This window comes from Vidua chalybeata, chromosome Z (assembly GCF_026979565.1).
Source record: "Vidua chalybeata isolate OUT-0048 chromosome Z, bVidCha1 merged haplotype, whole genome shotgun sequence".
In the NCBI taxonomy this organism is placed as follows: Eukaryota; Metazoa; Chordata; class Aves; order Passeriformes; family Viduidae; genus Vidua; species Vidua chalybeata.
The window spans coordinates 7,831,220-7,843,849 of NC_071570.1; the positions used below are offsets into that span (position 1 = coordinate 7,831,220).

At 42.7% G+C, this 12,630-nt stretch overlaps 1 protein-coding gene across 1 annotated transcript in view; it reads left to right on the plus strand.

Annotated features, from left to right (window-relative positions):
* UBE2R2 (ubiquitin conjugating enzyme E2 R2) overlaps window positions 1-12,630 on the plus strand; it is a 54,764-nt gene that overhangs the window by 33,003 nt on the left and 9,131 nt on the right. The window contains exons 2-3 of the mRNA XM_053931880.1: window positions 6,744-6,830; window positions 10,153-10,250. Of these exons, the coding sequence (XP_053787855.1) occupies window positions 6,744-6,830; window positions 10,153-10,250 (185 nt within the window). The remainder of the gene's footprint in view (window positions 1-6,743; window positions 6,831-10,152; window positions 10,251-12,630) is intronic.

A 12,630-nucleotide genomic window follows, 5' to 3' on the forward strand; every position in this document is an offset into this window, starting at 1 on the left:
TGTGTAAATCTGCCTTAAGAAAATAAGAATTACTTACCCAGTAAAGTTAAATTCCAAAGTGTGAGATTGAACAAAATATTGAAGATGTCATAGGCTAATTCAATTCTTGCTAAAAGAGACAATCTTTTGGACCCTGAAGCCTGGCAAGTAGACAGAGGTGCCCAAAATGACAACCCTCTACATATGTAATTGGAGGACTTCTACACAAGATGCCAGTAATGTACCGTGATACTTTGTATAAGCAGTCTGAAATATTCCCTCCACTGCTCCAGCAAAACTAATTGTTTTCACAAATGGAAAGAGATAGAAAATTGCATTATCTGAGGCGGACAGAAACTGTTTCTAGAATAGTTATGCTCATGTGAGAGCTTTAGCAGTTCAGGTACCAGCATGCTCAGTTATACGTACAGCAGGGTATTTCAAGTCCCATCTTCTACTCTGAAGCAAAGACCTAATGGAAGATGCATGATTTGGTTTAAACTTTAGATGTGGTATTCCCAAGTATCTCTGGCTCCTTCAGCAAATATCAGGTTGCACAGGGAAACTTAAGTTTCACACATTTGGAGTTATTCTTCCTATTTTGTCTAAATGAGGAAGTCAGTATGTTTGTACAGAGCTAAATAAGAACTGAGTCATCTGTTTCTGCCTGGAAGATAGTCACACAGAGGAGCCTCTCCGCATAGCACACACACAATGACCCCAATCTCAAGCCTGTGTAGAGTCTGTGAGCAACCTGAAGGCATCAGATCCAAGAGCACAATCTCTACATAAAGCCTTCAGCCATGGCAGAAGCCTCCTAACATATGGCTTGTCACAGTCTCTGATATATTCCATCTTAATCTTTTTGTCTCCTAAAATCAGGCCTGATCCTGGAGTAAAGGTTAAATTGAGGGTGGAATCTTGTAATATTTCAGCATGGGAATTCCTGGGAAAATACATAAACCTCAATATGACATCAGCTATCTCTCATGGGAATTTGAAATTGCTTTATTTTTTGGCCCCTGTGTCAAAACTCAGTGAAGCTGTTGAACCAACAACTAGCCCTGTGAAAGAGGATCAAGTAATTCTGTTTGGTGGCATGTCTTACATAGCTGCTGGTAATGGCCTTCTCAGTGATGAGATAGCAGACAAGAGCAAAAGCTGAGTCAAAATGGGGAGGTTATAGAATAAATACTCTGTTGTGTCAGGATGCCACTGTTTCCAATTCAATATCTCTTGCTAAATGCTGCATCTCCTGCGCTTGTTGAAATTATAGCATTTTCTGTAGCATCATGAAAAGTCAAACTGACAATCAAAGCAGTGGAAATCAACCTGGTAGTTGTTCGCTGAGTGTAGGTGGTGCTCGTGTAATCTGCCCCTTTACCTGCTTTGGTTTGGGTTGGATGACTTGCCAACAATCTCAGCTTTATGAACATTGCAGATAAAATATTACAGATAAATATTTAATAGCATCTTACTGTTAAAAGACATTCTGATAAAAGGAAGTCTAGTTAGTTGCAAAGGAAGTCTCCCATTGAGAACAACAGATTTAGTAGTGCCCCAGATAACTAAATTAGGAAATGTGTACGATATACAATTTAGTGTGAAACAAGAATGGGCTGGTGCCTGTCAAACCAGTCTCTGATTGTGTAAGCTAGCCTTACTTCTTGACTCATCATTGCTCTGCTGAATTTTGGCTCTAGCTTCTTTTTTGTTTAGATGCTTCATGGCCTTCTCATGAGATCTAATTCATTCTTCACAGTCAGATCTTTATGATTTAAATTCCTTATGAAACAGTGCAGGTAATGTGGGAGTTAAGGGGTTTTCTGCTGTTACTGTTGATATGGCCACTGCAGCACCAAGGGATTTTTCAGAACTCAGAAGACTTCAGTAGCCTGGTCATTCATCTTGGATCAGAGATGTGCTTCTCCTATTCTCTGAAAGCACAACAGATGTCAATAAACACTAATACAGTGTTGCTGGGAAATGAATTAATAACTGGATTTATAGTACCAGGCTAGCACCCAGCTCTGCCACAAGAAATTACGTAGGCCATAAGTCACAAATAGAGCTCAAATAGCAGTGTTGGCTCTACATTCATTTTTACCTCACCACATAGTTGACAGTGCAGTGGGACTGGCTATAATGCTGGTCTACATGTTGTGAGCTGGATGATAATGAGGTGCTTTAAACCTCACTGCTGTGAGAAACCGGCTGCTGGTACTGACTGCTGGCCTCTACTGAACATGCTTTCCAGCACACAGTGTTTAATACTGCATGCACATACTGCCTGCACTGCATGCAGGCTTAATGTGGAAGAGGAGATTCCGTAAATGAATTGTATAATGTGTGATGCACCAGAAGCAGGAAAGGGCATTTTGTGGGATTAGATACAACCACTTAACCTGGTAGTGGCCTGTAGTTCCTGTTCATGTTCAGTGTGTGGAGCAGTCAGCAGGAGCACAGTGGGGAGCCTGGTTGTGCCCCTTAAGAAGGAGAGTGAGGAGTCCTTGTGCTGTCTGCAACTCTGCCAGGGCAGGTGGGTGATCTGTAAGAGACCTTGGTAGTACCTGCACAGAGTCAATAGGAGCTTCTCTGTGGGCTGGCTGTAGCAGATAATTACAAATAACAGCAAACTAATTTCAAAACTCAAACCACTTCCTTTGTACCTGATCTTAAATACGATTTGCTAAAGGTCCTTGCTCTCACTAAAGCAGAGTTTTAGAAGGACTAGCATTAAGCACGTGATGTTTTGAAATAAAAGTAATCTCTAAATGGCACTTCCAGGAACATGTGTGTGCTCCCCCCATGACCTGTCTGCACTGAGTAGGTAGGATGGATTCAACATTCCTTCACTTTCTGCCTAAAAATCAGGAATCTCAGTTTTGTCAGCTTGAAATGGAGGTAAAAAATCAGTGTCAGGCTCCTGAAGTGTTATTTACAGCTAGGCTGGAACAAGGACTGAGGCTGGGAGGGAGTCTTGCCTGTGTTAGTCCCACTGGCTTCACTATTGCTGATCCAGACCAGGATGCTTGGCCACTTGGGCACATGCTGGTTCACGTTCAGCCATTGTCAACCAGCTCCCCTAGGTCCTTTCCTGCCAGGCAGCTTTCCAGCCTCTCTGCCCCAAGCCTGGAGTGCTTGGAGTAGTTGTGACACAAGTTTAAGTGTTGAGTCAAGTGTGTAGCAAGATCTCAAGAAACAAAGTTGCTGTAATAGTTATTCATAGTGACTGAATCAGTGAATAATTCAGTGGTTGGCAGAAATTATAGGTTTATATTTTCAGTCACGTAAGGTCTAGTGAGACTGTATTTTTCTGGCATACATAGCAGAACCTGTGCTTTTGTCTTTTCCAACTTAAAGAAAATTAACAAACCTGAAGTGCAGTCTCTGTTGAAGATGCAGGGAAGCAGTAAAATAGGAAACAAAGTGACTTTGCTAGTAGCAATATTCTTAAAATATGTGCTATGGTGTAATTTGGAAGTTGAAGTTGTGGTAGCTGTAAATGTAAAGGGCTGTATCTTCTGTCAGGCTGGACTATTTAGAAGAGTTTATTATTTTTCTAGGAACTATGAGCATGACTAGTTACAAACTGGAGAAGGGAGGAATGGGTTGATTGTGACTGGTCTTCACCAGCTATCTATTGAGTATCTTCAGTGATGTCACAGAGCCATGGCATGTAGCTGGCTAAAATCAGTACCAAAACAGGATTATTTCTGTTCTGTTTAAGCTCAGTTTGAGAAGTCAGGAACGTGGTGAATGTGGTAACTGTTTGGAACATGCAGGGGGGAACTGAGCTACATACTTAGTTTACCATTACCAGCATATTTAATCCTCCTAAATTGGTTTGGGTGGCTGTAACTGAGCTAACAACAAGCTGCCTGGAAACTCTGCCACTCTCTAGTATCTAGCAGCCTGGCTGAGTTTTTTTTGCCTTATATCAGTGAAATTGTAGGGGAAAACTATTCTGTGAGCTCTATTTAAAATTAGGTTGATTGCTTAATTTGGTATTTTTTTAACATGTTTAGATTCAGGCTTTCAGTGGGGAAAAAGATGACCTGTAGCTGTGGCTGTTGCTGCATCTTTGCAAGCAGTCTTGCAGCTTGTCTTGGAAATTCTTGGCTTGCTTAACCCACACAGAAACTCAAAGAGCATTCAGTGAGAGCAGAGTAGGCTTACGTAACTTCCCATGGTTTCTCTTGCAGAAGAGATGAGGTAATTCTCTCAGACCTCTTTGTAATGGCCTGGAAAAGTGTTTGGTTTCACTTTCAAATTCTGGATGATCTCACCATGGGGACCTGACAGTGGTGCTCTTTTTGTTTGGGAAAAAAATCCCTGTGGTAATTCGAGGTTTTCTGTTTTGGGAGCTTTTGACTCTGAAATCAGGTTTGTAGAGAAGCCTCACTTGCTTTATGTTCCAGTACAGAACCTCAGTGTGCTAAAGAGCTACAGAGTGGTTAGAAATAGCTGATCACCATGTAATGTGACTGCTTTCTCTAAATATGTGATGTATTACAGTGAAGCTAGGTTCTTAGCTGCCCGCATGTGGAAGGAAAGATTTCTCTTATTTCTCCAGTTGCGTTTTCTGTTCCTAGAGCTCAAGAGAATCCTTCATAAGGCGCAACACTGCATTCCATGGTGATAGTTATTGTAGGCAGATAGTCCTTCTCTAATAACGAACTATGTTTGTCAAACAGGATTTAGAAATTTGGAACAGTTTTTCCAAATCCTGTGGATCCAGGATCTACAGCGTCTGCATCACATACAGGGACATACTGATGCCTCAGGCTCAGCTTTCTGGAGTGGTCTTGCTGAGACAAACCCCTTGGGATTAGACAATTTGAAAGCAGAGGGGATTTACTGGGAGGAATGAGACCTGCACTCCTTGAACATCTATATGGGCTGTAAGCATGGCAGTGCTGGTAATCTACTGGCACAGTGCTTTTTGTTTTGGTCACCTGGAAGCTGTGGCTGTGTAGAAGACAGATTTTGCTAAGACATCTTGTAGGTAGCTCAACCCTGAGTCTTGTTGTCTCTTGCATTTTCAGTCTCTGTCCTTTTGCTGTTTTGTGTCTTAGATCTCACAAAACTGTGTGTACGCATAGGAATGGGCTTTCTTGGGAAAACCCCAGTGTCTGGAGGAGTCTGCAGCTATATGATGCAAGCACTTGAGTTGGAATGAATGTGCCCTGCCCTGGGTAGATCTCTGCTCTGCTCACTCTGCAGCATGTTGTGGACCCAGGCATGTCCTTGCTGCAGCAGTGTGTGGTGACAAGAGCCATTCAGTCACTGCTCTTGGAGCAATGGCATTCGTGCAACTGGTCTTAAAACTATGGGATTGTTCAAGTGGATCATAAATCTCTTGGCTGTGAGTGTGCTGTGACAAATGACTGCGGGGTGAGGACTCAGTGCTGCTGTAACATGCCCACACACAGTCATGAGTAGGCATCTACAGACCATAAGGCCATGTGAACTGGTGAATTTCTTTCATAAAGGTGAATAGAAGACCTTCTTTTCTTGACAATCTGACACTCTGACCTCATAAAATTTGGGTTGTAGGGCAAAGGTATGTGCTGATAAGTAAAACTGTAGCCAGGTACTTAACAGTATTTAACCATTTATTTGGTTGTCTGCTTCTGTATATTATGGAAGAAATCTTTCCAAAGTTTCTCTGGTTGAACAAGTGGCATGGTTAGGTACTTAAGTGGAGGAGAGTGACCTGGAATTCTGCTCCATGTTGTCCTAGGGTGACTAGGTTTCCTCCTAAATTTGTCTCAAATCAGGATAAATATGAATCTTGCTTTTGGGATCTTTTCTTGCATTCTCCATTGCAAAAGAACCTGGCTGTGTTTGAAGGACCAGAAGATGCTTCTTTGGAGATCCCTTGCGGGGCTGGCAGTAGGACTTTTTGGTGGGTTGAGCAGTTCCAAGGAAAGGGTTTGTGCTCCACAGCACAGCAAGCAGTGTGCAAGACCACCTTCCAGAGAGAAGTATTTTGGACACTTGATCAGTCCATATTCAGACTGCTGTGAATGGCAGGACAGCACAGAGAAGTTAATTTCCAGTGCTAGGATCTCTGCAGCCTTCCCACAACCGACTCGACTCAAGAGTTGTGCCCCACAGATGGTCGTTGACCACTGCAAGATGTTTGCTGTCATTGCCCATCAATATTCCTCAAGGTGTATTGATTTATTAAACAGACACTGATGATGTTGAGACTTCAAAAATGCCTGTGGTGGCAAAACATGTAGTATTAGAAATATAGGTGGATGGACCAGCTTAACTTTCAAAGAAAGACAAAATAACTAGAGCAAGTTATGTAACAATGTTTTTTTTTTCCATCATGGGAAGAGTAATTTTAAATATTTGTACAGGAAAATATAAAACAGGTCTATTCAGCTTATAGTCTACTTTTGAACTCAAAAAGAGAGCAGTGCACTCTCAAGTTAAATATTTTCCAGTATATTTTACCCTGTTTAACGACAGCTGTTGAATAGTGCTCCTTGAATTAGGACATGGTAAAGGCATTTTGGCTTGTTTTCTGAGCATTACCAGCCCAGGCATTTTGAGTTTTCTTGTTCAGTTAGTGTTTTGCTCATAAGAAATTGCAAAGAATTACACTGTGGGGCCACTTGGGCACTGGTTTATAAAATGAGCAATTTAGTAACCTTAACAATTTTTTCCCCCCAGTCTTTTCACTGTAGTTGTTTCTTGTTGGTCTTTTTTGTTCTGTTTCATACCTAAAATATTCTGCTTTTTTTCAGGCTCACATTAAATTTCCTATTGACTATCCATATTCACCACCTACCTTCAGATTCCTGACCAAAATGTGGCACCCCAACATTTATGAGGTAAGGTGTTTTTTAAATAATTTTTTCTGGGGGGTGTGAGAGAGCTTTCTGCTTCCTTAAATTCAGTACATGTATGGGTTACTTTCAGAGGGTAGTCAAGGCTGTGGGCTGTCAGCAATTGGATCACAATAGAACTACACAGCAGGTCCAGAAGAGGAGTGATTCTATATAGAGGCAATTGGTTCAATATCACCCAGTTCCATAGAGCTGTATTCAAAGGCTGAAGGCCTGTTTTGGTTCAAAACTTGACTTTTAGTGGAGGCCAGCCAAATCCTAGCTGAACTTTTGGGTATCCTAGAAGAATGTCAACCTGTCACTGCCTCTATAGTTTTGGGAGCTAAAGGATTTCAAAATGTTCCTTTTGGTGCAGGTCTCTCACCTTATCACAGGCTTTCTTATGAGGGGTTCTGCAGACTTCCTTTCAACCCACCTGAAAACTGGAATGTCATTCTCTTCCATCCCTGAACAAATAGAGGCTTCAGTTGATGGCTTGGGCTTGGAAAGTCCTTTCTGATAAGTTCTTGCTGCCAAATGCCCATGCTTGGAATGGGTGTGCTTCATGGTGAGATCTGCATTGATGGCTTAGTAATAAATGGCTAGAAACCTTGCCAAACTTCAGTGCAGAACAGGATATTAACCCACTTTAATTATTGACTGCTCTAGGGGATTGCCCTAAGTCCGGGGACATCCTCAGATCAGTTATCTGATGGTTTTCTAATGTGGGTTTTGTACTTGGCACAGGATCTTTCCTGTAGCCAAGGATGGTGTTTCTCTTAAAGGCTCTATTTCAGTTACATGGAATTTTGATCTATAAATAAAAACAACTTTGAAATCTTCAGATAATTGCAGACCCATACTGTGGGTATTGATTCTGTATCTGGAAATCCTCATGCAGGAGGTGAGTGGCAAATGGTTACCAAAATGAAATGTGCAAAAAACAAGCCTTGGAAAGGACCTCTCCCAGTCCTGGTGAAAAAGATGAAAAATTGACTAGAAACAACTGAAGGCAGCAGGAGGAGCTAACCCAAAACTTGGTGGTTGTATTTTGGGTTTGCTCTTCAAATACACGAGCTCTCAGCTTTGTGTTGATAGCAGTATTTCTTGTAGCTGAGGGAATCTGAAGCAGCTTGCAGGCTGTTTTGGAAACAACATTTAAACAATGAAGATGAGGCACTGGGATAACTCCAAATGAAACTGAGACTATCTCAGCAAAGTGTTTGAGGGTTTTTCAGGAGGAGGGGGACAAAAATCCCCTCTTAGTGCAAGGAAGATGAAAGAAAGTAGAAGTTTACAGAATCTGCTGGTAGGACCAGATGGAGAGGCTGGGGCTGACGTTCCAATTCTGAGCAGTGAGACTTGAGCAATGTATGTTTTTCTCATCTCTGGTTTACTTGGGTCATCTAATTGAACTTTGATAAAATTCCATTCACTTGCCCTTTATTTTTATGGCATAACAATTCTCAGTCCTGATAGAAATGGAGGATATATCTCAATGGCAGATAAATACCCCATTCTCCTTGTTTATGTCTTTCAAAAAAGCATGTAGGGAAAGGCTTGGCCCCTGACTCTCCTGATCCGTAAGACTTTGTGCTGACCTCATCAAGTCCCATTATACCTTTACCCTTCCAGATTCTTAATGCAGTCCAGTTCCCAAACATGTAACATTGATTCTGATAAGACAAAAATTTCTCCCATTGTTGCTTCCCTCTATCTTCATTTTGCCAAATATGTGCTTGTCCACATGCTGCTGACCCGATTGCTTCAGGAACTTTTCCCAAGTGCTGAGATACTTCCGCTGGGCCACTAGCATTGCATTCTTCCAGGAAAAGGTTAAAGGAAAAACTAATGGAAATCATTAGTGATGGCAGAGTAAACTGAGCATAATCTGATAGTAATAAAGTTAACTTCAGCTTGGAGTGATACTAAAAAAATTTGAAGATTTCACAAGCCTGTTGGGGTCCTAAAAGGGAAACTGCCTTCTTAAAGCAAACTGTTCCAGCAATGTAAGTATGTGCTTTGGAATTCAGCAGCTCCAGGTGCTGCCTTGCTGTGTTCTTGACTAAAACCTGCTTCAAAGTGACAAGGGCATGCTAGATTAGCATACCTGGCATGAGTAGTGCACCACTGAAATCTAGATACAGATCACAACCCCCCAGGTGGGCTGCTGCTATCTGTAGCTGTGATCACTGGCCTGGGCTCAAAGGCACAGATGCTGTTGCTGTGAGCAGCCCTGTTCTATGCTCTGAGCAGTGTTGGAAGGATGTGAGACCAGGTGTGTGGGAAGCTGCCAGCCTGGAGTCCTGAATAGAGCAGATCCTGTCATCAGCCTGTGCCCTGGACTGGGGTTACAAGCATGAGTGCTGCCCCACAGGTGGCTGCAAGGGAGAGCAAAGCCCGTGAGGCCTGGAGAGGCAAATATCTGCTGGCTGGCCTCAAGCCTCATCTGCACCTTCACCTCATCTTGCAGTAAGACACTGGTACCATCTGAGTCCCTGGAATCTGCCTCAGTGGAGGATATCAGCTGGGGTGGATACTACTCCAGCCCTCCTACAAAGCAGTTGTGTCAGAGTGATGTTGCTAATGGAGAATTGGGTTGACAGCTTTCCTAAATAGGCATTATGGAGCTTTAAATCTATATTCAGACCATAACACTGGTGAGTAGAACACATATTGAGCATTATGTGGCTGTATGGCTTCCATATGCTGCCAGAATATTCTTCCTTTTGCATGCTGCAAGGGATTTTCGCTGAAACCTTCAGAGAGCATCTCCTTTTTCATCCGGTATTTTGAACAGCTGTGTCCTAGGAGAGCTATGTAAGCCTGCCCCACACCATCTGTTCAAGATCCTTGTGTCCTGGGAGACGTAATGTTTTCATACCTGAGCTAGTAGACAGTGATTAAACCCTTCAATTCAAAAACTTCCTGTAGCTAGCTCAAGCTACCAGTGGGAAGACAAATTTTCTTTAACCCTACTTGGGGTCTCCTGTGATTAAACCTTATGTCACTGTGACAGTAGTACTTGCTATCTGGAGACCAATTTAGTTTTATGTTACATTATTACTGTTTTTGCTTACTTCAGTACATTCTTTAAACCTCTTGATTTTATATTGGAGTATTTTGCCAGTTTGCAGGCTAACCCCTGGGTATAAAGTAAATCCAGGAAGAATTCAGAACCATTTCCAGCCCTTGTTGGTTTTTGCTGGCACTTGGATGTTCATATCAACAAGGTTAAACTGATCAAAGACAGCCAGAGTGGTGGATTTGAGTCATCACCCCTCAGCCTCCAGACAAGCTATTCTCATTGCTTTTTTCTGTCTTGCAGAATGGAGATGTATGTATTTCAATTCTTCACCCACCTGTAGATGACCCACAAAGTGGAGAGCTGCCATCAGAGAGGTGGAACCCTACCCAAAATGTCAGGTAACTGTGAATATGTTGTGCAGTGGTGACCTCAAAGGCCTGCCATCTCTACAAGACCTAACGCTTATGGTGGGAGAGGTTTGGGAGGGAATTTAAGGTTTTGTGGGGCTTAGGGCTTGAATCAAGTGGGAACCAGACTTACCAGTCTGTCTGTTCATACAACATACTGGTCTGCTGTGTTGTCATCCTGGGCTGACAGTGCAGAGCCTTCTGTCCTGTTCACTGGGTTTCATACTCCGAAGGCAAATTATCTCAAATTTTGAAGCCTATCTCAGTCACTGTTATCTTCTTCAAAGTACCACTAGTGGAAAAGTATGTGTAATGGGTTCCAGTGCCCAAACTGCTCTATTACTCCCATTCCCAGCAGGCCAGGGGAGAGAAAAATAACGTGGAAAACAACTTCTGTGTTTGAGATAAGGCAGTTTACTAAAGCAATAGCAAAGGCTTTTGCACATAAGCAAAGGGGAAAAAATTAATCTCTACTTACCATTGGTGAGCAACGTTCAGCCACTTCCCGGGAAGCAGGGCTTCAGCGCACATAGCGATTGCTCCAGAAAGCAAACATTGTGATATAGCAAATGTCCCTCATTCCTCCTCTCTCACTTAGCTTTTGTGTCTGAGCTGATGTTATATGGTATGGTATATCCCTTCGGTTAATTCGGACCAGCTGGCCTGGTTGTGTCCCATCTTAGGATCTCGCCACCTCTCATCCCCTCGGTGGGGGAGTGGGAAATGTTAGAGACAGCGCTGATGCTGTGCCAGCACTGCTCAGCAGTAGCCAAAAGACTTGTGTGTCATCATACCTTTCTAACTTTCGCTTAGCAGCATTTAGGGCTGCTAAGGGAAGATGAGCTACAAAATTCAGTACAATCTCCACTCTTTATTCCCTACTATTTTTGTCATGTTTAGATCCCATATAATTTATTTATCTTCCAACTGTTCCACTGTATTTCTTTCTTATTACTGGAATTCCTTCTTACCCACACATACAACCCAAACTACATCCTTGAAACATCTCTATACCAAACATACATCTTCATTAACCTGTCCTTTCACAGATGGATATTATTCTCCTGTTTCATGGCTTCCTCCACCTCTCCAGATCCACGACTTATGCTCTACTCCATCAGGATAGGTGATCAGGACAGGAGAAGCAGCACACTTGATTGTTGGTCACCAGCCTTGATCGTTGGCTCACATCATCATCACATTCTCCTTGCTCCCCACAAAATTCATTCTTAGGTCATGTCATTCCTGCTCCTTTACTTCCTGCAACTCACACAGTTTGTTTTTCCCCCAAGGTTAAATATCCTTGAGGTACACACTGGGTCTCCCCATCCTTCCACGTTACCCACCAGGTAACCAGGTACCCAGATCCTTGCGTAAAGACAATCCCACTAATGTGCTTTCCTTTTCTCATGGGAGGAGAATCCACACTGATTTCCCCAGCCACTTTCCTGTGTATAGTGCAGGGACCTTATCTCCTCCCACAGTGTCTATGGGCTCAGTTTGGGCAGGATCAGTGCAGTTAGCAGATGATGTTAGGTTAGCAGATGATCTTAGCAGATCAATGCTAGGTTAGCAAAACCTAGCATTGACCAGCCAAGTGGCTTCTGCAGAATTTGCATCCCAGTGCTTCCATGTCCCATTACCTAAAGCTCTTAACAGTCTTCAGCATTTCTCAGTTTTTCCAGAGGTTTGTGGGTGGTAAGGGATGTGATATATTCACTCAATGTTTCTTTGCTCAAGAGTTTATGAGATTAATTTGAAAATAAGTCCCATTGCCTGATTCAGTTCTCTCTGGGGTACCATGTCACCACAAAAGGTGTCTCTTGAGACCTGAGATTGTGTTCCAAGCATGGTACACTTCTAGCCAGTTGTTGCCTCTGCCATACTGCGTATGTAGCTCTTGCTTTGGCATGCTTGTGGCCCAATGTTAACTATTTGCCAGGCCTCACCATACAGGAAACCCAACCACCACCCGCTATTCCAGGGGTATTTCACTTGTGTGGCTTGCTTGATGGCAGCACACCTTTCACATTCATGGATAACCTGTGTAATGGCCTCTATGGTCAGGTCCACCTCTCAATCATGAGCCCATCTGTGTGTTGCACCTCTTCCTAGATGTCCTGAAGTGGCCTGGAGCTAGAAGTAGTTCTCTTTTTTGCTCCCAGCCTTAGTCTACTTGAGCTATTCCAATCTTCACAGCCTTACTGACCTGTTCATTGTTCTGATGTTCTTCTGCAGCAGGTAAGGACCAGGAGACATCACTTACCAAACACCATCACAGACAAAACAGGCTAGAACTAGAGATGTTAATTAAATTTGTTACCAACAAAATCAGAGCAGGATAATGAGAAGTAAAATAAGACCTTAAAAA